Here is a 25,216-nt window from a genome sequence, read left to right as displayed (position 1 = left end):
CCCAAAACTTTCACCATCCTCAGCCTTCAAACCCCAAAGTGTCCACGTCCCCTGCAGCACCGAGACCCTGAGCAGAAATCGTTTTCAACAAACCGAAGGAAGCAGCCGGGTCTTATCAGACAGTTTTAAACACAGGGATACGTGTTCACAGTAAAACCATCTGCTTCCTGTCAGCTGACCAGCTTCAGTCTGTGGTTCACGCACAAATAATAACGTTTTCCTCTCTGAAGGAGCAGAGATCCAACTTCTTTGGCGATGACGAGTAAAGACAAAGTGGACGTCACAGTGAGCACACGCCTCAGGTTCATATCCACAGGAACAAAATGACTGTTTCAGCTTTGTCTGATTTCCAGCAGCTCTCTGCAGATTTGACAAGTTGTTTTTTTATTTTGAATTATTATTATTGCTGTGATTGACTCTTTGCAGGTCCCAACAGTAAAAATGTCGCCTCGGCCTTCGTTTTGCTGGACCTCAGAAGCCGGAGATGCATAAATACATCATAACATTACAATAAAAAAAACAATAAGCATCACAGAGGAAACCTGGATTAAACTTGAGTCACAATCAGGCTGCTGGGTGTTGAATCGATTATGTTGCAGGTGATTGTGCACGAACCAAACTCATAAACGTTTTAGAGCAGTGTCCAACTCCAGGCCTCGAGGGCCGGGATCCTGCAGGTGTTAGACGTGTCCTTGATCCAACACAGCTGATTCAAATGGCGAAACGACCTCCTCAACATGTCTTGTATTTCTCCAGAGGCTGGTAATGAACTCATCATCTGATTCAGGTGTGTTGACCCAGGGTGAGATCTAAAACCTGCAGGATACCGGCCCTCGAGGCCTGGAGTTGGCCACGCCAGCGTTAGAGTGTGAACACACTGATCGACCACAGAGTCACACTTTAAACGCTGCGTCGTTGTTAGAGACACACACAGATTTTTGTTTTTGGCTAAATGTGGCTCTTTTATGATAAAGGCCAAAAACTGTGATGCAGACACATCAGGTCATAATCTTCATACTGAGTATAAAGCGCACACTCAGCTGTGTGCACTGATTTGCACACACTGTTGCAGAGCTCCTGGTTCTGTTGTATTTAAACACGTTTTGGGTATGCGCGCCCGCTGCCCCGCCCACGCGCCCTGCACACAGACGGCGAGACTTCCTGGTTCAATCAAAGTCGATAAATAAAAACTTCATTGAGCTTTAATTTTGCTGCAGGTCACGTCTGATGTTTTGCAGTGGAAATTGCTGTTTTGCAGCAATTTCCTCTTTGGAGCTCATCTCCTAACTATAAATAAGGTGCAGCTTATCTCATGTCAGACACAGATCAAAAGATAAGTGCAGCGGTGCCCCGAATACCAGCGTTTTACAACCACGCACGTCCTTCAGGTGGACTTTGAAAAGCTGCACAAATATTCTACAGGTCGTGTGTCCAATCCAGGCTCATACGATCCACCTGCAGCTGCTTCAATAAAGTAATACATTCAATAAAAACTTCTTCTTAAACTTATTGAAGGAAACCACATCACTGGGCTCGTGTGTGTGTGTGTGTGTGTGTGTTAGAGGGGAAAGACGGATACAAAGAAGACGGAAACAGGGTGGAGTGTGTGTGTTACTCCGAGCTCATCACTCACATGCAGACATTCAAACATCCTGAGAAACCCTCAGAGCTAATATTAGAGAACACTGTGGAGATGTTCTTCCTGTCCGAGTCCGGCCTGTACTTCCTGTTTGCTCCCACCGTCCATCAGTGCGTGCACGGACACACACACAGTCATGTTGTCATATCATTTTGGAGACATCTACTTGACGTAATGCTTTCTCTAGCCCCTAATCCTAACGATAACCTAACTGTAACCCTGAAACTAAAACCGCAATTTGAGTCTGAAAAATGCCTCAAACTTGTGGGAACCAGGATTTTGGTCCCCATTAGGGCTGTTGGTGCCCACAAAGATATGTACACACACACACACACACACACACACACACACACACACACACACACACACACACACACACACACACACACACACACACACACACACACACACACACACACACTCTGCAGGTTAGGAAAAGGCGGAGGCTGCAGAGCTTGACTTCCTGCGTTACCAACTGGACACACAGGCAACATCGAGGAGATGAAAGGTCAAAGGTCACAGCACTGAGACAATACATGGAACAAATATTCACGTGACCCTGAAATAACTGCGAGCTCCACGGAGACGGGAGCGCGGCTCATCTTTGCACGCGCACATTTGTCATCCTCCAACGATCTGAAGGACAAAAACGAGCCCGAAGTGAAATTGAACCGCAGAGCCAGCCTTTGTTCTCCTCATTAAAACTCCACCCACAGGCAGGTACGCCGTTACACCTTTGTCAGATAAAACGAGAGCAGAGGTCACGCAGACAATGAGGCACAGAGTTCAACCGAGGAAGACTTCCTTTAAGACGGCGCCCTCTGCGACGACTCTAAATCACACCGATTATTATTTATCAGAGTTTTCACTGACGTACATCCTGTTTTAAAGATTTTACATGATCATTATTTGATATTTGGGGTCATGCACTGGCTGCCAGCTGCCTGAGGCTGTCCAGCGGTTCCCACAGCCGTCTTCAGCAAACAGAAGCTCTGCTGTCACCCTCAGCTTCAGTCACTGAAGGCCATGACTTTCAGCCAAACGCAGCGTGTGCAGTTAGTGAGTTCAACAAGTGAAATGAGCGTGTCAGAAAACCCCCGAGTAACAGCGAGGAGGGTCAGCGCGATGGCCGACATCTTAGCCAATCCTATTTTACAGCCCCCATAAACATTTTCAAAATAAGCACATTCACATCTCAGCGCAGAGCCGCACAGATACGTTACGTAAGGCAATTAATCTCATTTTAATTTGTCTGATAGTTTATTTCCAGTCATAAAAGAGAGATGATGATTTAATGCTCGTCACTACAAAGGTCCCGTTTGGTCTCGTGCTGTTAATCAAGAGCAAGATCTATGATGAGGAAATAAAAGCTTCTGATCAAGGATCATTAGTGGCGTCCTACCTCGTCGTCTGTGCCATCAAGTCTTTATGGCTTTTAAAAAAAAAAAAAAAGTGGTGTTGATGAACGTCAAGACAAGCTCTTCCTTACTTCCTGTTCCAGTGGCGGCTCTTCATAGTTCTTAATAGCGAGTAATCCCTGGGAGCTTAAAGCTGCTCTGAACACTCAGTAATCCTGTTTTTTTCCCCCTACATGGATCTGTGTGACGTCATAGGGAGGAGGACATCCCTAATATGGTCATATCAGGTACCGACGCTCCACCCATCAGATGTTCAAATTAAGGGGCAGCCAATCAGAAGAAAGCCATGTTTAGAGGGAGAATTTAAAACTGCTATTTCACCCGAGGGGCCGCAGCGAGACACAGGTGGATTATTTTGAACTGTTAATCATAGAAAGCTACTCTAGGAGAGTCCACAGAGTCAAAATAAGCAGAAAAAGGTCCAAGCTGAGTTATTATAAGTTGAGATTATTGACCAAAACAATCACAATAATGACTTTAGCCTTTTTTTAAATGCACTATCAAGCCTCATCCTGCACTATTATTTATCTATAATCTGATTAAAAACATCAGTGAAACTCTAATTCTTATTTCTGAGGAGCTGATGTTTGGAAGCTCAAAGCGATCAGTTATAGTTACACACTGATGCTGCTTTAACTTCACAACCAATCACAGGGGAGGAGACCGGATACTTAAAGTGAATACCAAAGACCTGCTTCGTCCACGCTCTGCTGCTCGCTGCACTGACTGTGACCGAAAAAGCCTCTGAAACAAGCCGAACCATCAACATCTGAATTCATCCGAGCCAGCAAAGCGGTGATGGTCAGAGAACCTGCTGGCTGAGCTTCGCTAATGAGGCAGGCCAGATAACAGACCATCAGATAAAAAAAACCCCGCAACCTTCTCTGGCAACCGCACGGTAACCGTCACCTTTACACACCGTGACAGGCTCACGTTACAGAGGCTGGATGTGAAAGCAAGGCCGAGCTCGCCGGATCTGCTTCGCTGTGCAAAGGAGGGGGCGTCGGCGCTCTGCTACTTTTTCTATAAAAACATTCCATCACAGATTAAGGACTGGCCTCAGATTACTTCATGTACATTTTAACGAGCACACAGTAGCGATCAAAAGTTTCATCCCAGGAATAAAAGTTCCTTTACAGACTTAAAGGGCGGGTTTGAGGGGAAAATAATGGGCTACACAGTTTAACCATGATTATAGTGAGAAAAGGCCAATTAATAACCAAACAGAGAGAATATTATCAGTCCTAAATGATGATATAAAGTAACCCCAAGTCTACATGTTGTGAAGGCAGGAAGAGGTCTTTTGTCCCATTCAAGAACATTTTTTCCAGGAGATCCAAGCCACAGGAGAACATAGGTTTACTCGACAATGACGAGGATCCAGACCTCAGAGGGTTAAAGAAACTGCGAGGAAACCTGAGGTGTCTGCACAGTTTCCTTCACAATCAAAGGGCACTTGGAACTAGAGGACAGGAAGGACCTAAAGACACAACAGAAAAGAAAGGAAAAAAAAAAAAGTTCCTGAGAGGACACAGCTTCGTGACAGCGGCTGAAAGGAAAACCTGGAATGTTGAATTCCTTCATAAACCTGCTGCTCTGTGTTTCCACTGTGGTAAAATGGTATTCATACATATTTATACTAACATTGAAGTTAGTGCTCATGTTCCAAAACCTGCAGTTCCTCTAACGTCCAGCAGAGGCAGCAGTGAGTCTTTACAGCACAAATAAACATGTTTACAGCCTGATGCGCAAACGGTTTGGTCTCTCTAGATAATTTCCGCCTTCATAACACCCGTATGAAACTTACAGAATGAAAGATAAGATTAACAAAAACAGGGACGAGCTGAATAACAGTGCCTTTAATTTGTATTAAAGTTTGCATTATTGGGGGCGTGGCTACTTTGACTGATAGGCGGATGGTGACACAGGCGGCTGCAGCTGCTAGCTGTCTGCTAGCTTCACTGCAGCTAGTTGGAGTCCCAGAACTGGACCACTGGAGAGTGTCTGCGCTGGTGGAGCACTCGAACTATTCTAATGACATCACCCGACCAACTGGGTGCTGTGGGGTCACTGTGCTAACAGACCATCCAGGAAGTCTGAGCTCCAGGTTTGGGGAAATTCTGGGATTTTATTCAGTAATTCACAGTCTAGCTAATATTAGCTGAAACACACCCCACCCTCCAACTCCACCGCTGCCTCCAAGACAAGGGAATCAGGCAGCAGGCTAAAATTTGATTACATGATAAACCTTTCATTTTCTATATTACTGTTGAATTGTAATGAAAATTATTGCTTTGTGTTTATGAACTCATTTCTGAGTGTACACTGAGGCTTCAAAATGTGTCACAGTGGCTACGTCCATCTTTAATGGTTTTTAGTTTGAGAGTTACAAAACGAGCTCAAACCTCTGAACTGTCGCGTCTGATAGACACCAAACTGATGACTGAGCCACAGTCTTTAAAATCCGTCACCATCCACCATCAAACGCAGCGATTTGCTAAAAACAAACTGCAAACTGTTTCGGCTCTCGCAAAGCAGCCATCAGTGCAGAGGTCAGAGGTCAGGTCGCAGCAAACAGACAACAGATGGACCAAACGTTCCTGCAGCTGACGGCAGGAGAGCGAGCCGCTCTTTATGTTGTTAATCTGTAGATAACAGCACGCTCTGTCCTTCCCGCAAGCGTCACGCTGCGTTTCGCTCAGTCATCCGGCTTCCTCGTGGTCAGGGCCCTCGGGACGACTCCGCCGTCGAACCAAACGCCCCATTCATGCAGGCTCCTCGCACTGGAGGCCTCGGGGAAAACACCGGGACTTTTCACTGAGGACGAGCCGCTGCTGAAGCCTCTCCCTGCTCTTCCACAAACTGAGAGCCGGCTCACAGTCTAAACTTGTGTTGCTGCCGTGGCGAATGTCACACCGACACGCCGCCTCGCCCTCCCGACCACACAGACACATTCCTGTGAGGTCAGAACATCAGCAACGTTTTACACCATCATAAAATGGATTTCTCTGACAGATTCAACTCTTTGGATCCACATAAATGATTTTACTCACATTTTCTGCCCAAGAAATCGGTCCAAACTGTTCATGTGCACCGACGAACAGGAATATAAGAAATATAAGAAATCTGTATTTCATGGCATTAGAAACCATTTAGAGCTCCGACAAAACAAACTACAAGCTCGTTAAGTGTTATATTCAGAGTTGGACGGTAGGTAACGTTAAAAAAGATTCACCAGCCAAAATTCTTCATGTGATCAGCCTGCAGCTCGAAAATCACTGAATCATATCTGTTATTAACCTCTGTCTCTCTTCCACAGCATGTCTTTATCCTGTCTTCCTTTTCTCACCCCAACCAATCACAGCAGATGGCCCCGCCCCTCCCTGAACCTGGTTCTGCTGGAGGTTTCTTCCTGTTAAAAGGGAGTTTTTCCTTCCACTGTCGCCAAAGTGCTGCTCATAGGGGCTCATATGATTGTTGGGCTTTTCTCTGTATTTTTGTAGGATCTACCTTACAGTATAAAGCACCTTGAGGCGACTGTTGTTGTGATTTGGTGCTGTGTAAATAAAACTGAACTGAACCTTGTTCTGGATGATGCTGATTTATGGTTTTAAGCCCAGGAAGATTCGCTGTGCTCCGTGTTACAGCTGGTGAAGACTAGCTATGGTAACAAACAGTTCCTCTTTAAACTGTTATTCCCATAAAGTGTGAGAGTTTTACAGTATTTAATCAGCGTCACAGTAAACTGATGTGATGAACGGTGAGAGCAGACACAAGAAAGCTGCTGAAGTAGTGACTTCTCCCCTCAGTTTAAATGTTAAAGACCCAAACACAACAGTGTACACATTCGTGGCGACCGTGGCTCAGGGGGTTGGGAATCGCATCTTTAACTGGAAGGTCGCCGGTTCGATCCCTGGGCTCTCTGTCCTGGTCGTTGTGTCCTTGGGCAAGACACTTTACCCTACTTCCCTACTGGTGTTGGCCAGAGGGGCCGATGGCGTGATATGGCAGCCTCGCTTCTGTCAGTCTGCCCCAGGGCAGCTGTGGCTACAACTGTAGCTGCCTCCACCAGTGTGTGAATGTGAGAGTGAATGAATAGTGGCATTGTAAAGCGCTTTGGGTGCCTTGAAAAGCGCTGTATAAATCCAATCCATTATTATTATTATTATTCTTCAAACCCATCTGGGCCCAACCCGGGCCACCTACTGCTCTGTTACGAGCTAGGCCCGATGTGTGGCTTAAATAAAGGTGGACCTTCAGCAGAGGGGATGCAAACAGGAAGTCCTTCATGATTAATTTAAGAGCGTGAAACAAAGTCGTACTAAAAAGGGAAAAAGACAAAGGGGGGGGGGGGGGGGGGTGATCTTAAACATGAACGAAGGGAAAATCCAGACAGAAAACACGAAACACAGAAAGTTTAGTTTCACTTTGAAACCACACACGTTAAAAAAAAACCAGACACACCAACATTCCCAGCATTCCTGCATCCAGCCCCCCGAACAGGAAGAGAGCGCGTGTGTGTTTGTGTCTCTGTGGGGAACCTGGACTGCTCCTGGTTCTCATTACTGTGGGGCTGGGTGAGTCTCTGCCACTTTCCTCGTGTGAAACTTTTCCATAAACAGCTCCAACAGTAAACTCAGATCATTCATAATCACCAGTTTAACCTTCAGTCAGGCTTTAAATCAGGAGAGCAACAGGTAACTTCACAGAACCAGAATCAGCTCTGACAGGTCAGATGGAGGGAAATGATCCCCTGTGGAGACCCTGGCAGGGAACAGCCAGCAGCAGCAGCAGCAGCAGCAGCAGCAGCAGCAGCAGCAGCAGCAGCAGCAGCAGCGTACAGGCACAGCACGTTTTAATAACTCGTCTGTTTGAACTGGACTGAAGCACGTGCTAGTAAAAGTCTGAGAGCGGCACCAACCAGTTGTCTCCTGCTGCATGAAGGAAACACACCTCGGTCACCAACAACCTAAAGGTCACAGCTCTGTTTGTGGGAGCAGACGCTGTTTGTTGGGACTGTTAATAGGGAGGAGCCTCAGCAGCAGTGTGACATCACAGTACAGCCGCATATCAGAAATCATACGATCGTCAATGCTGAACATTATACTGATCCATGTGAGCCGGAAGAATGACCACACACACACACTCTCCTTCTGTTCATTGTAAGCAGATCTGCCTGCGTTTCCATGGTGACTGGCGGTTTTGTGTTTCCCAGGATATCATATGGAGGCGAAACACAGTTGGCCACACACACACACACACACACACACACACACACACACACACACACACACACACACACACACACACACACACACACACACACACACACACACACACACACTGAGGTTCCAGCTTCAGCTTTCAGGTGAACTGTTGAAGGTTTAATTGGCTGAAGTCATGTTTTATTAGAACTGCGACGACCAATCATCTCACAGCACCGACTGCAGTTTCAGTCTGATTCATCACACACACACACACACACACACACACACACACACACACCTGTTATTTGACACATTTCATGAGTTTGTGCTGCACAAACACAAACTTCAGTTTCTGTGCCAAATATTTTCTCACTCGTCTTCCTTCCCTTGACTCCTTGCTTCGATCCCTAATTCACTTTTATTCCTGTATGATTTCATGTCCCTCCTTCCTTCCTACTCTATCCTCTGTTCCTACTTCACTTTACTTCATTTCCTTTCTTCATCACGACCCCGCTCTCTTTCTCTCCTTGACGTTACCTTTGATTTGGCTTCCTACCTTCATAACCTTTCTGTTTGCTCTCCCATTTCCTTCTGTCCTTCCCTCCTCATTAATCCTCCATGTGGAGAATGCAGATCAGTTACTGAAACCACAAAAACTACGACTGCTGCCACACACACACACACAGTCGTGTTTTCATATCTCTGTGGGGACATCTACTTGACATAATGCTTTCCTAGTCCCCCTAATCCTAACGATAGCCTAACCCTGACACTAAAACCACATTATGAGTCTAAAAAATGCCTTCAAACCCATGAAGAGCGGCATTTTGGCCCCCACGAGTAAAGTAAACTTCCAATTTTCGGCCCCCACAAAGATATGTAAACATCACACACACACACACACACACACACACTAGCCTGCTGAGCTCAGCATGAAGAGGAAGAGGCTGCAGAGGAAGGAGGAGCCGAGTGCATGTGACAGACCATCATCTTCCTCTGCCAACAGATCACATGGGATCATCTTCATCACACAGAGGTCTCACTGAGCAGACTGAAGACTGTGTGCTGCTAAAACTTCACTGAATGTTCAAAGATTAAATCTAAAGAACTGAAGGATTTATACATTTTTGGCATACACAGTCTTATTTCCTTTCCTTCTCCCTCTATCCTTCCTTTCTACCTTTGGTTCCTCCCTTTCTCGCCTCCCTCATCTTCATCACCTCTCTTTATTCAGGCACACATGAGACAAGACCGGCCCCGCCCTCACAGACCATCGTCTTCCTCTGTCCAGTGGTACTATGGCTCATTCGTGGACTCTCACAGGGCAGCTTTGCATGATTCACAGCTCAAACTAATCCTTCTTTACCTGACCCCAGCCCTGACTGCAGCTGCTCAGGTCGTCCTGTGAAGCCAGCTGTTTTAGCTCCTCCCCCTTTCAGGCTGCACTTGTATTCTGATTTCAGAACTTTATGATCTGCTTTTGTTTTATCTGAGCATAACAAGCACGATGGAATTTTTATTGACCATTTAAGCACACACACACACACACACACACACACACACACACCTGCATATTTAACACTGGTGTGAATTATTTAGTGCCGTGTGATGCTCCTGCAGCAGTCGGCCTTCAGAGTAAAACAGCTTCAGTTACTGTGACACGTTTACAATCAGCCCCGAGCCGCGGCCGGTTTAACCACAGTCCACTCCATGAAACAGACACATTTAAACTCAGAGGACTCAAAAAGTCCTCGTCTGTGCACAAAACATTCATTTCGCTTCCTATTTATTTAGAAGCATCTAAACATTTACCGTCCAGACCAGCCGCCGAGCGGAGGCGGGCAGAGCGACACAAGCTTCTGACTTCGTTCCAGCTGATTTATGGGAATGTTGGATTTTAAAAATCACCAAATATCAGAATAACCCTGCGTCAGGCCTCTTTCTACAATCAGATGATGGGATTTCCCCCAAAGACCACCCCGACAGCTTCATACCTCACAGAGTAGGAGTGAAACGATAGAAACGATATAAATTTGGCCAACGATAGAGATTTTGACTATAACGCTCTATTGCGATAGCGCATGTTGATGATGTCATCAAACTGCGCCTGTTTTGGTCAAAAGCATCGCAGCGGCTACAACCATTATCATCTGCAAATTATGGCGGGCGACAGTCACAGCAAAGAGATGAAGCACTTTTGAAATATGGGGAAAGCCAAAAACTGTGCTTCCTCCACTTCCGTAACATTGATTCATTAATGTTGAATTCTCTCACAGCTGTTCTGTTCCCATGTTGTTGCAGTATATTAATAACTAACCTCGTATTGTGGATGAATGATCTCAGTTGTTCTCCTGACTGAAGTTTGGCCCGTGTACAGCATCCTGCTATGCGATTGCATTTGTCCCAAACCACCAGAATCCGTCACGTTAACTTTTATCGAGTGGAAGAAAAAGTTGGCGTTCATCCTCCAGCTTCACTGTGCTAATGTTGTGCTAACATAGCTGTGTCGCTAGCACAACATTATATACCAGGTAGTCCAACTTCAGTAACCCTACAAACGCCACTGCTGTTTAGTTTTCTGTCTTCATTTATGTTGGAAGTGGTAGCAGAGCTGTACGTTTGAATTAGTTTCAAAAATCTCTCAGTCAGAACATGCTATGAAATGTTTAGGTGGAAACTAGCGAGCTAACTTCCTGTTAACTTCTAACTCCGTTAAATTTAATAACTTCTGTTTTCATGGATGCCTGGATGTTAAACTTAATTGTTACACCTGGTAAAGCAGCAACGCTGATGATTTTATTAAAGATGAAAGAATTTAGACCGTTTTTAACTCTCAGTGTTGTTTGACTTTGGGACCTGAAACGGACGGAGTTTTGGACCCAGATTACTCCGAAGCTCCTCACTACGGCAGCCGTAATGCTCTGACAATCCATCAAGCAGTGCGGCTTACCAAAGTTGTACTAAAACATTTTTAACAGATTTCTGCAGCCAAAATCTGTTCGAGGTCAGTAAGCACAACCAGAATTCATACATAAGGCACACTGTCGATTTTTGAGAAAATTAAAGGATTTTAAGTCCTTATAGTGTGGGAAATATGTTATACAGAAGAAAAGAATATATCGCGATATATATCGTTACCGCACATGCTTTAAATTATATCTCGATATGAATTTTAGGCCATATTGCCCAGCCCTATCACAGAGTATGCCTTTTTGGTCATTTCGGGCTCAGTTTGGAAACTTTTGTGGTTCAGACGTCATGAACTCACATTTGGCTAATTTAAGGTGGAGCTGTGGCTGAACGCTGGCGACCAGAGTCGACACAAGTCAACAGGCACAAAAGTGGCCCAAAGAAAACTGAAATACGGTTGAATTTAAACCATTACTGAAGCTTCTCCGATTTTATGCTAATAATTACACCGAACTATGTCTTCATACACTGAAAACAACATGAAGTCATCAGCCTGCGAGCTGGAGTCACGGTGGGGGCGTGGGGGGGCAGATTATTTGGTTGCTGTGTGTCCGTGACATTTGGCTCCAGCTCCGCCCGGATGCTTTGCTCGCCTCGTGAAGCGGCAGGCCGGCGTTCACCGTGCGACAAACCAGGAACCTAAAACTGTAAACTGCTCCACATCAGACGGCACGAGCCAGAAAAATAGAAACAGCAGTAAAACCCAATCTGGAGGTTTCTAGCCTCCATCTTTATGGTGGAGACCTGAGCCTGCACATGTGAGATACAGGAAACGTTTGTGCAGACGTCTGCCTCACTGCAACATGAAAACTGCATTTTAGCCACTCAGCTGCTGTTCATTGGGGCTGGCTTACAGCGCCCTCTGCTGCACCTCCAGCTGAACTGCAGCCGCTTCACTAACAGGAGGGAGAGCGCTCGCTGAGGAGGACTCAGGTGTTTCTGTGCTGGACCCACAAACAGTGCGGCGACTCTGAGCTTCAGATCCAGACTGATCAGCCGCTCTGAAGCGTCCCAGGTTTGATCTCTAATGGTTTTATAAAAGTGGCAGGTGTGACATCATCATCATCAGCTGTCAGGGATGTGAACGGCGTCCTACCTGCCAGGGCTTTGATTCGCGAGCGCTCGAAGAGGCGTGCCGAGCTGTTCTCGTTGTCCCAGTCGTCGGCGTCCCAGCGGTTGTTGACGCCATCGTTGTACTGCTGCTGGATCTCCATGTGGTCGTACTCCGCCGCTACCGACGTCATCTTGACCTCCCCGTGGCTCCACCTCCGCCTCCCCCGCTGGCTTCGAGTCCGTTCACCTGCTGCCTGCTGCTGATCACGCCGGACGCTCGCACACGCTCAGACCGGCTCTGGCTGGCAGGCCGAGATCACTTTAGGAAACCTGCGGGAGGGAAAACGGAGAGAACGAGGTGAGAAACGATGAACTCATAATCAGCTTTATTAAAGAACAGCTGACGGCTGATTGGACAAATATTTATGATTATCACAAACGAGGTCAGACGAGGCCACGCCTCTTCCCCTCGCCCCGATGACCACAGAAGATCAAAACTGCAGAAGGCGGCGGATAAACAAACAGGACGGGGTGTGCAGCACACGCCGTTGTACGGTCATGTCAAAATGCACTCAGTGTTTGTGGGCGTGCACGCTCGGGACAAAACGTAGACGCTACAGAAGAGTCTGGCAGGACGTGACCTGTCTGTGGGGCGTGCACTTATCGATCAGAGCGTGGAGTCTGCAGAGGAAACCAACGCCGGCGTTTTGTGTTCGTGCATTGGTGAGAAACACTGAGCTGTGATTAAAGCAGCACAGACACTCTGCTGCTCTCTCAGCCGCTGAGGAAGGTGGTCACATGACTGTGCCTTCTGCTCCACGATTGGCTGAAGACCACCCAACCTCCCTTTGAACAGAACAGTTTCTAAGCTAGAAGAAGGGTGCCTCCTCCTGGTCACAACACGTTACTACAACATCTGAGAAGCAAACACACACTGTGAACGCATCAGAGCAGTGAGGCGTTCAGTGACCAGCTCCAACATTCTCACTAACACTAATCTGTAGTTTAAAGGTTGTGAACGATTTCATTTATGAGCAGATCGCTCCTGTCAGTAAAGTCTACAGATAGGAAGTCTGTGCTTCAATGCAACATGTGATCTACCTGTGCAGGTAAACACAGGAGCGACTCAGCGCAGGCGGTCCTGCAGTCATCAGCATGACTCTGAGATGGCGTTTAACTAACCACGACCTCAGCGGTTCACCCAAAGCAGGGAAACCTCAGACCTGAGCCGTCAGTCACATCTGTCTCCAGAGGTGCGCCATGTGACCAGCTGCTGGACACCGAGAGCTTCAGCACGTAATAAATGAATGAATGAGTTACAGCTGAGCCACCGTCTGAACCGTGAGCATGTCAGAGGTCAGAGGTCAGCTCAGGTTTCATAACACGAACAGAAATCTGGTGGAAACAAACAGACGTGAGGCTCACTGCTTTAATGTGAGGAAAACAGGAAAGTTTGAGATGCAAACTGTGATTTTACCCTTTAAGTTTATTATTTTCACTTTAATTAATCTTTGACAAAAAATAGATTAAAATTGAAATAAACTTATAAGTAACATCTTAAATAAAAATTTGACAGATGTCAGCACTTCTGCTCTCTGATTGGCTGCACTCCGTCCCATCCTCCTCACACTGCGGTCAATTCAAACGTCTCTACTCTGCATCACACCACAGGTTCCCTCTGGCTCCGCCTACTGAAGACCAACTCAACCAATGAAATTATTCTGAGTCTGTTTTCCCTGCAGAGAGTGTGTGTGTGTGTGTGTGTGTGTGTGTGTGTGTGTGTGTGTGTGTGTGTGTGTGTGTGTGTGTGTGTGTGTTGCCACCCACTTACAGCTCAACAACCAGTCAGGCTGGAGCTGCTTGTGTTGCTACGCTAAAAATACGCCACAACTGGGACCCCGTGTGTGTGTGCATGAGTGAGTGTGTGCGCGCGCAGAGTGAAGCTAACAATGTGCACTCAGACAGAAGCAATAACACACACACACACACACACGGAGTCATGACAACAGTTTTTAGTAAGTGTGTCACTGCAGGGCAGCAGACTGAGTGAGGAGCTGAGAGACGCTGAGCTGCAGGATGAAACTGAAGCTGCTGTTTCATAATCTGGTAACAATCATCATCACCATGATCATTAATCCGCAGACACTCGAATGCATCACGCGTTGGCGGTTCAGCTTCGGGGACGCGGCAGGAAGCTTTCGTGTCTTTAAGCAGTGAAAACGTCCATCCTGGCGGCCGCAGCGATGGACGCGCTGCACGTGAAATGTGTTTGTTTGCTGAGGCTGTGCAGTTGGATGAGTTTAAAAAGTCTCCGGCCAGGCAGGTGACCACACACCTGACTGAGAGCGAGGTTTGGCTGCACGCAGATGATGGTGACTACGTTCCTGCTGCAGCGATAGGTCAAAGTTCAGGGGCTGAGGAAGGCAAAGCTGTGAGTAAGGATGCCGGGAATTGGGCCAGCGCGCGGGAAACTGAAGGTCTGCTGCAGGTCAGCGTGTGAAAGCTGCCAGCAGCAGAAAGAACGAGGCGACGGGAAGAGCCGAACCTTCTCAGGAGGATATTTATAGCCCGGAGAGAGGACGACCCTGGCTGGGAACAGGAAGTACAGAAATAGAGATGACGGGGCAGAAAAATTCAGACTTTTTACACTTTTAAGAATTTTGTGTTGTAGCTTTTCCTCATTAAATCTGATATGAGGGATGTTAAAAAGTGAGGTCAGCAGTCGAGACAAATGCCCTGCTGGAGCCTACATTTCCCATCATGCAGCTTCACATGAATCCAGCACGTGTGCCTCATTTCTGAGCATCTTTTTCCCTTTTCTCTCCTCTCCATCTCTCGCCCACGTCCTCCTCCCACCTCTCTCACCCTCCCAGCATCCTTCACTACAATTACCTCCTGTTGAAGCTCGCCTCGGCTTTCTTTCTGACGAAAGCTGTCAAGTGCAGCCCCCCCTCCGCCCACACCTCTGTCACACTGTGACTGTAGGGGTTTTGGTTTTAACCTGAGACCTCTGCAGACATCGGTAATCCTACACAGGATGTGATTGTGCTTTTAAGGGCAAAGAATAAAACTGGACGGTCAGGAGACGTCGGCCACATGTGTGAACGAGGAAGATTAAAAATATAAAAATTATCTGAGGGTTTACGGACGAGCAAAGACTAAGAACTCAAAGAATCGAATTAAAATCAGCTGAAACTGTAAAGCCGAGTGGACGACAAACCGCCACCCGTGTGTCACGCTTTTAAAGGTCCAACAATCAGACATGAAGTCACAGAGTCCTGTGACACAGGTGGATGAGCACTGATCTGAGGTCAGAGCGTGCACGGCTCGTTCCGTCTCCGAATGAGAACGAAGGAGGAGCGCGGCTCGACTTGGAGTCGAGTCCTAAATCTGCTGCTGTGGGAGAAATAAACTCCTCTCCCTCCTCTTCACACGTTTCTGTTCCTGAACCAGCAACAAGCAAACATCATCCTCTCCACCTGCTCCACCCGAGAAGCTGCTGCTGGAGTAACAACAACAAAATGTAATGAAAGCTGAGAAACCTCCAGTAACTAAAACACATTCTAACACGTCCAAGTCCTTCGCTTTGCTTTCACGCTGTTTAACCACGCTGAGAATCCCTCGCCGACTCAAACGATGTTGAGCCCAGTAAGAACCCGTCACGGTCTCGTACACGGGTGCGTCTCACCTTTTCCTGAGGCCGGTCAGAGGCAACATTAAAGCTGCTTCGTTTTCTTTCATACGTGCAGAGAACCAGAAACCACACAGCATCGTTTCCTTTCAAAATAAAGGCACGACCTGCTCCTCTGAGTGGACGACTGAATGTTATTTACTACACTCTATTCTGCACTGAAAGACGGGCAAAAAACACACGTTGCCATGGTTACGCTGCCCCAGCATGCAGCGCGTGGGAGCCCACTCGTCACGGTGGCGACAGCGGCACAAAGACTCTCGGCTGAAGCTTCGGGAGGAGGAACGACCACACTGCCAGCGGAGCTAAATCACAGACGGCGGCGACAGGATAAAAGAACCCGCCCTGTCTGTGGAAACGAATCAAAGTTCAGGATTAGGAGTGGAAGTGGACCGGAGGCCCGCGGAGGTCACCGGCTCTCTTAGTCAGCAGCTTCGTCAGAGCTGCTGTGGACACAAGAGACCACAGGTCATGTGGTTCAATCAGCTGATTGATTGTTACTGAATCCTTTCATGAAAATAAAATTCAAACACTTCGTTGGCGTCTCGTCAGCGCACACCTGCTGTTACCTGATGAAGCTGAAAACAGATGGAAAAACAGACGACGCTCGTTTCGTTGTATTTTTAGCTCTGACAGTTTCACTATGCAAATATCAATAGTTCACCATGGCAACGCAAACCGGCAGAATCTCACTCTGCATTCAGACTCCTACGCAGGACAAGCTGCCGCCACGGCGCTCGCCCCGACCATGAACAGACGCACACCGACCGACGGCAGAGACCAGACTGGAACCACACGGACAGCAAAGACTCGAGTTTTCCAGTCGTGTCGGATCACCACAGACTTCCTCCACGACCGCGGGTCGGCACCAGAGCCAAACCTGAGCTGAGCAAGGTCACAAAGAAAACACACAGCAACAGGTGTGTGTGTGTGTGTGTGTGTGTGTGTGTGTGTGTGTGTGTGTGTGTGTGTGTGTGTGTGTGTGTGTGTGTGTGAGAGAGATTATCTGGGACATGCATGAGGCGGTGATCCATCACTCTCCTCTCTGCAGTCTCATGTAGGCCACACTGAGCAATGTGGGGCAGCAGCTATCCGACCCGACACCACCGAGGTCTGAGCAGAGCAGCGGCAGGAAGTCAGAGACACTGATTGGATGGAAGCTCGCACTTGGAATCAGGGACGGCGCCATTTTGGCTCCAGGTTTGAATGATTGCGCTCAGCTCTGTTCAGGTTCTGTTTCACTTATGATTTTATGAAAAGGTGCAAAGAAAACACGAGGAGCTCAACAGCACCGTGTGAACTCCATCCACAGCTCACAGCAGTGCTGGAGAAGCTGTGAGATGTTCGCCTTACAGACGTCCATAATCACAGCAGCTCGTCCAGCTGACTCCAGGTGTTCACGTCAGGGACATAACCTCTCTTTGATTGGACGGTCTCCGCTTTGGCTAATATAAAATTAGTTGTTGCATCTGAACATGTTTTACTCTTTGAACGGCGCTCACAGATCGAAGACGTTTGTTTTCTCGTAAACCTCCGCTCGATCTCACCTCCGTCTACATCGGAGGCGTCGCCCCCTGCTGCTCAGTACAAAGAATGCACGTGTCAGGTAAAACCAAAAACACTAAATAAATCCTCAGGCTAACTCGAGCCCGACTGATCAGTGGAGCCTGCTTTGATTAATGAGGAAACCATCCTGAATCTAATTAGTGACTCTGAGCCGGAGCCAGTAATTAGATTTTTGTTAGATTTGAGATAAGATGTCCTCGTAATGATTGAATCATCGCAAAGAGACGGCACACACAGATCCAGGCGGATGGATACATCACGCTGTCAGAGATGATCCGAGGACTCGCTGAAGTCTGACAGCAGGTGAGTTTAGACATCAGTGTCGGGTTTAACTAAACCAGCATCTGCTTTTGAGCCCAGGCGTCCCTGAGCTGCTTTCATGTCTCCTGCAGGAAGGAGTTAGTGAAGGTCTCAGGACAGCTCTGACAGTCATGCTTGTGATGTACACTGTAATCCGGTTATCTCATCCTGAGCAGACAAAGACCCTGAAGTCACACATAATTGGCCTGCACGAGAAATCATGCTGCACTAAAGGTCAGCAGAACCAGTTAGAGGAAGCCAGTGTGCTCCATCTTCTGAGGACAAGAAATGCTTCTGCATTAATGTGCAGAAGACTGAACGTTTCTATCTGGAACACGGAGCTTTTGGACCGTTCGCCCTTTGATTGGCGCAGTTTTCAGACGTGAGCTGGAGTGGCGGGCGTCCTCTGCGCCGAGAGCCCGAGCACGGCCGAACGTGCGATTGTGTCCCAGCGTCAGCTTTCAGATAAGAAACAAACAGGGACACACGAACAGCGTCTGTGGGAGAAACAAAGACGGCATCGAGCGCCGCGTCCTGGCTCTTCCTGTTTAATTGTGACGTCCAATCAGAATCCTCCCGTGGAAGCTTCGCCTCAGAGAAAGCGGAGTTTAAGCTGATCGTGCCTGAGGGAGCCGATTGGAGGACGCGCAGCACAAATATGACAGTTAAAGGGCAGGACACTGAGCATCTCCACTACGCTAATTAGGTTATCTGAGCCGTTAATAGAGTTAGAGGTTGCCATGGTTACGATGACTAATCAATGGGCCGCAGACAGCCCTGCTCACTTTTCACAATGACGGCTTCCAATGCAGGGAAGAAAATTCAGATTTGATCTGCTCTGTAAATGAGCTCGAGCTCAAACATAGCGGCCCGTCTACGCCTCGGCTCCTCGGATTAAACAAGGACGACTTTACACATTTAACACTCGAGTGCACACACGCACCCCAATCCTCCAATCACAGGTCCAGAATCAGCCGTTTCCAAAGCTCAACAGAAACATTTTGTCTGCAGCTTTGATCTAAAATCAGTCTGACGTCCAGACTTTTGGTGCAACGACAGAAAGACAGCGAGCTCTTTGTGAGACGAGCTTCAACCGCGGGACGCGTCAGGGTGAGCGGACCGTCACGAACACGAGGAGCGTACAGACCGGCTCCTCCCACAACGAGCTGATCCATCCAGGCTAACGCATGCGGACGACAGAGCGTGTGGATGCAGCAAAGTAGGAAGGACTTCAAGATCCAACTGCAATTCATTGTTTCTGTCCAATTCAAATTTTAGTCATTTATTAACGTTTTACCTGCTACAGGACCTTCATCGGTCACGTTTCTCAAAGTAAACTACAGCATCAGCATCCTACTTTATTTCAAACTACATCAGCAGGAAAAAAGACGGCTGCAGCTCCAGGTGTGCAGCGTGACGCGGTGTGGAAGCTGAATTATTAATAACGGCCACCAGGGGGCGGCACGTGAGGCTGCAACAAGCACTCCGGTCGTGTAGCAGCGACCCTCTGACCTGATGTCTCCAAACATATTGATGATGGACTCACGTGACCCACGCACCTTTTTGTAAACGTTTGTTATTCAGAGCGTCAAAAGGGAGGCTCGACCAGAAGATCCAGACAACAACAACAACAACAACAACAACAAGTCCCAGCACGTCAAAAAGAGAGAGGACGACTAAACTCCAGCCTGAATTCTGCAGCCAGGACAGTCTTTTACATTCAGTCTATTCCAGGATTATTTTTGTGTACGATTTAAATTTTCTGCACTGTAGCAACGTCGCGGCATCAAATATCTGCGGCTTGTTTAAGCAGTGAACTTGCCAGTTTAAGACAAATACATGATAACGGAGGATTATTTTGACCTGAGAGTCCTGCAGAGCTACTCTGGTGCAGTCCAGAAGCATGAAGCTGGAACACCTTTAAGGTGTTTGACAACCAGAGCACAGCTGAGTCTCCGCCTCCATTTACCTGTGAGAAAAAACGTTTCGTTTCACCTTTTGATTCAGGTGTCTGACGCTCTGCAGTCCTCTGAGCAGCTGTTTGTCCTTCCATCAGAGGACAAACAGCAACGCCAAGCCTGGACACACACACACACACACACACACACACACACACACACACACACACACACACACACACACACACACACACCAATCAGCAGGGATCAATAATGACTCAGGCATAAAGGTCTGCCCCAGAACCACGTCGCCAGGGTTACATAAATTAAAGCACCTCTTTCAAAATAAAAGCTTTTCTAACTAAACGTTAATGCAGCAGTTTCACTTCGCCTGCGACGGTGCCGTCGGTGACTTAAAGCTACAAGAAGTGGAAGTAATATTTTCACGTTAAAGATGCAGATCTTTTAGCAGGGGTTTGCTGTTTTGTCACACTCACTGAGCAGCTCTTTAAATCCATCACAAGAATCACCCTAATGAAGGCAATAAACATCCTAAAGACTCAAATACCGCAGAACTACAGACTTCCTGGGCCCTGCAGAGCTTTCCCAGGAATCGTCACACCATCACCATAGACGTCCTTCAGGTGGACTGAAGGTAGGTGGCAAAAAAGGGAACACTGTGCATTTAGTGAACTTTAAAAATTGACCTTTAAACTGAGGTTCGTGTGTTTTTAGACTGTGATGCTCTTAGAAAAGCTGGCAGACAAGCAGAAGCCCCCAAATTGATCAGCCTGAAGTTTTGAGGCAGGGGTGGAGCTCCAAGGTGGGGACGGAGCTCTATCCATCAGGACTGAAGCTGATCTCCAGCATAAGCTATGAAACAGAAAACTGGTGAACACTAAAAACCTGACTGACTTCAGCAAAACCACAGAAACACATTTAAAAAAGAAAATGTCTAAAACCTGAAGCAGCAAACACGGAATCTGAACAGCTGACGAAGCCTTGAGCTACGGCGGGATTTCACTCAGGTCTGAAACTGGATGAGCCAAAACCATTCAGTCAGTTTCCGGGGCCCCTTTGCTCTGTCATGTGAGCGCACGCACACACACACACACACACACACACACACACACACACACACACACACACACACACAAAAGGGAATAAAGGGCTGAAAGCACAGGAATGTGTCAGCAGTCAGAGGAGATGAGATCACGAGAGAGAGCTGGGTGGGAGAATGAGAGAGGGCGAGTGAGCACATGAGTGAATGGGACAGCAAGAGAGAGACAGAGAGAGTAGGAAGGAAAAACTGAGACCCCCTTTTCCACCTGTTTAAAGACCCCGATCTGCATCTGGATCTCTTATCGGGAAAAGTCACGCGAGCTGATGGACACGTTCCTGCGATGACGATAAAACTGAAGCAAATCTAAAGCAGCTGTAAACAAAATTACCCACAATGCACGTCCACATACTGATCATGTGTTAATAGCAGGTGGTTCGATATAAGAGCAGTGACTCTGTCAGAGATCAGCACCAATATTCAGCTTCTTTTGATGGCTGACATCATTTTCCATCTGGTCACATGTCACAAGTAAGGGCCAATCAGCAGCAGCCGCGGGGAGAGACATTTGAAATGTGTCTTTTGTGTCATCTTCGTTGGTCTTCAGTCCTCCGTGATATGTTGTGAATTCATTACTTGAGAACCAGCAGATGTTATTATCGTAGCGCTCCATATTTTGGTCCCAGTAACTTAAATGAGCGTTTTTGGTGTTTGAACCGCGCAGGCGTCCTTCCAGCTGACGCCGGCTGTTTGTGTTCCTCTTTGTGTTTCTGTCACTTTGATTTTCTCTGGATGCGCTTCAGTCGTCTCTGCCCGTTTGTTCTCCGTGAGAACCAATCGTCTGCAGCTTCACACCGACCTCGGCTAAACACAGCTAAAAAACAGTCCAATCAGAAAGCCGGAGAGGTGAAAAACCGCACGCAGCCAACCTAGCCGAGCTCCCCTCGCCAGCCAGCCAGACAACGCGACCGCTCGCCATCAATAAGTCATGCGGTCACATTTGCTCACTCGAGCGAGTTGTTTTGTTCAGAGCAGAGATTCAAGTGAGACAGAGAGAGCAGGAATTTCAGAAAACAAGTCAAAGGACAGAGTAGAGACACGCCGATAGAACTTCATTAAAATGATAAAAAATGGACTTATTAGTGAGCTCCAGAATCAGACTGGAACTGTGACCAAGGCAAAAATGAGCCGTCACTTTAGACCTGTGAGCTCTTAATCTAAAAAAAAAAAAAATGTTTTAACGTTCATTAGTAAAAATTCCAAAAATAACATTTAACAGTAGAACCACCAGGGGGAGCCATTCTGACACTGTCCTGCAACAAAGAAGTTTCCTGGAGGTCAGATGTTAATTTTTCCTTTGATTAAAATTAAGATTTGACTAAACAGATATTTAAGACTCAGTTTTATTAATTTTACAAATCCTGTTACACCAGCCTTCATGTTTAAATGTGTGTAAACAGTGTTGCTAGGCAACTCAGCATGCTGCCATTGTGGGGGTCCAAATGACGTCCACATCACATCTGGGTATAAATGATCATTATTTGTATTTCCCCTTTTATTCTCACTCCAAAAATTAATCAAATGATTAAAAAAATATATATTTTAGGAAAAGTCAGAAGGTTTAATTTAACAGAATTATGTGATTTATAAAAAGGGGTCAAAACGAGCCTCTTCAAACACACAGGGTCAAAGTTACCACCACAGACTGTAGGTAAAAGATGGAGGGAGCCACGCTGACGTCAAGCTCTCGTTAGCTACGCCCACTTCCAGTGACATCATCAAGGACAGAAAAAAAATGTTCAGGAGTTTGAAGGTTTTTTGGTTTTTTGGAGTCGCCCCCTGCTGGATATTAAAGACAATGCAGGTGTAAGAAGCTTCAAGCCAAAGATTTCCAGACGATAAGGTTGTTTTCACATCTTTGTCTTTAACGCCAACACCATGGAAGAGTAAAAACACGAGAGCGCGTTGTGGATTTTAAGCAGGATACTCTGACAGGAGAGGAGACGTGAATCCCGGGGCAGACGTAGGAACATCTGGAAAGTTTAAAAGATTTCACAGGATCTAAATAAGTTGTTTGGATCGTAACGATGTGGAATATTATTGCTGTTTAACCAAAAGTGTACATGTGAGGGTTTCCCACGCTGATCAGAAGACAGAGATAAGAAGCACGTCTGAGGGACATCCTTCACTTGGATTCATGGTTTCTGCTTTTAATCTCGGCTGCACAGGTAAACATGTTTATAGTGTTTGTGCACTTTTTACACTTAAAGGGAAATGAGGGGTCATTTCTATATACTCAGGTTATTTTGCAGATGTTTTACTGAAACCAACAAAAGGTGCTCGCCGTCTTAAAGACGGTCTCTCACAGCAGCTGGAATCAGAAAGCCTTCAAAGGTCTCACATTGGTTTCCTTACATGACTGAAACAAGCTGACAGGCTTCAGCTCATCCACTAAACTGGTTAAAGGTCCGTTAATTGGCCTGTGTTTACTCCATTACACTCATAATTGATGAGTCAGCGTAGAGAACATCAGTCAGTTAATGGATTCAGTCATTATATCACTTTACAGCTTAGCACGAGGACGTCCATCTACACATTCATAAATGATTAGAACTGTACTGTTCTTCCTTCATCGAGGAGGAGGAGGAAGAGGAGGCGGCGTTCTCACTGCACGTGTGCAGGTTTGTAAAATGCATCGAGTTCTTTATTGCTGATGACGTGAGAGCAGAGCTGCCTTCAGTACATTTCAAATCTATATTTGATAACTTCACAATGGATTAACATCTGTCCATGTGTGGGTGCTGCACACACACACTCCTATTATTTAAGTCCACCATTTACTGCTACATGCACACAATCAATATCTGATCCAGCAGCTCAGGAGGCACTTAGTTAGCATTCATGAACACACACGCCATGTGCTCTTAACTATGCAGCTGCCAGAGCAGCTATTAATTATCAATGAGCATCCTGAGTGCTGTGTGTGTGTGTGTGTGTGTGTGTGTGTGTCCCATCAATAACACGCTGCATCCTCTGCTCACCCAGGAAGTGTAGATGGTAGCATTTCGATCACGCACTGACATGATGCCAGGCGGCCATGTTTTTAAATTAATTCCCCCATTTCTATGCACCAGTTCCTCGACCGACCAGCGGAGGCAGCAGTGAGTCAGTCCCCATAGACTCGCATGTTAAAACTTGACAGCAGAAACAAACATGTTTAGAGGCTGATACACAAACTGTTCTGAGGTCTGACACCTGTAGGGGGGGGGACTCACCTGTTTAAACTATATTGAGGCTTAAAGTTTGCATTTTTAGGGGCGTGGCCTCTGTATGATGCATTCGGACAGGAGCACATAAAACTGACTTTGAGGCTTCAAACCAAGCGATGCCACAGAAGTCCTCACTGCCAGCACGCGCACGAACACGCACACACAAAGCTGATGGCAGCTGATAAGAATCCAGTGATGACTTCCACTGGTGTCTCTCAACACTGCAGCCTTTTTGATGGAGTTCAGGCTCAGAGAGAAACAATCCTCAGCCAGTGACAGACGGCTCAGTGGGAGGGGGGTAAAAAGGATAAAAGGACGAGAGACAGAAGCAAATGTTGCGTAACAGATGTAGTTTTCCACCAGCAGCTTTCACGTGATTGCTCCCTGCGAGCCTTCATTTAATGAGGCCGTGCAGATTTTACCTTCACACAGGAAGCATGTGTGAGCGACAGGCCGTGCAGGCGCACAGCAGCGCTGCAAATCTGCAGCTTTTCACGTGTTTGTTTGTTTTGTTTCCACCATTTTTATCTTAGCAAGTTCAGGAGAGATCCACATGGAGCAAACGCTGCTGAAAAACTGTTACAACTGCCAACCAGACGACGGCGTTTTCTCCTCACACCGTGCACGGTAACGTCACCGCACATCTTTAAGATTAGATTTTTCTTAATCAGGTAAAATGTTAACGATGTAGTGATGTCATGCCCAGGCACATCTGAGAGCGAGAGCAGCCTCTGATTGAGCATTTTTAAAAGTCGTCAGGCTCCAAAAACAAAACAACAAAACAAAAAACACAATAAAATACAGAGATTTAATATTTCTGTTCAAGTATTAGCTTCACTGTCCGAGCGCCACTAAACACGGAAACAATCTGAAGAGCCTCAAACTGGCTGATCCGAGTTCAGCGTACGGCCGATGAAGTCCCGCCACAGGCCTCCCGGCTGTCAGAGCGTGAGCGTTTCCAGCTGACGGCCAGAGCGCTGAAAGGCTTTTACATAAACACGTCGGCCTGAGCTCGGCGCCCACACAGAGGACGCCGTTACTGAGAGAGTGCGAACCCGGAGACGACGCGAGGAGGCGAGGGAGTGAGCGAGCACGTCGATGTGAAACACACGGCGCTGTTTTTATTCATGTTTCTGACGTTTTAC

At 47.0% G+C, this 25,216-nt stretch overlaps 1 protein-coding gene across 2 annotated transcripts in view; it reads right to left on the bottom strand.

Annotated features, from left to right (window-relative positions):
• LOC113034882 (spectrin beta chain, non-erythrocytic 1) overlaps positions 1–25,216 on the bottom strand; it is a 100,506-nt gene that overhangs the window by 54,160 nt on the left and 21,130 nt on the right. For both annotated transcript variants that reach the window (XM_026190024.2, XM_026190026.2), the window contains exon 2: positions 12,331–12,617. In XM_026190024.2, the coding sequence (XP_026045809.2) occupies positions 12,331–12,478 (148 nt within the window). In that variant the 5' untranslated portion in view covers positions 12,479–12,617. The remainder of the gene's footprint in view (positions 1–12,330; positions 12,618–25,216) is intronic.

This window comes from Astatotilapia calliptera, chromosome 13, assembly GCF_964374335.1.
Source record: "Astatotilapia calliptera chromosome 13, fAstCal68.1, whole genome shotgun sequence".
Classification (NCBI taxonomy): Eukaryota; Metazoa; Chordata; class Actinopteri; order Cichliformes; family Cichlidae; genus Astatotilapia; species Astatotilapia calliptera.
This window is presented reverse-complemented; position numbering and strand designations above follow the sequence as displayed.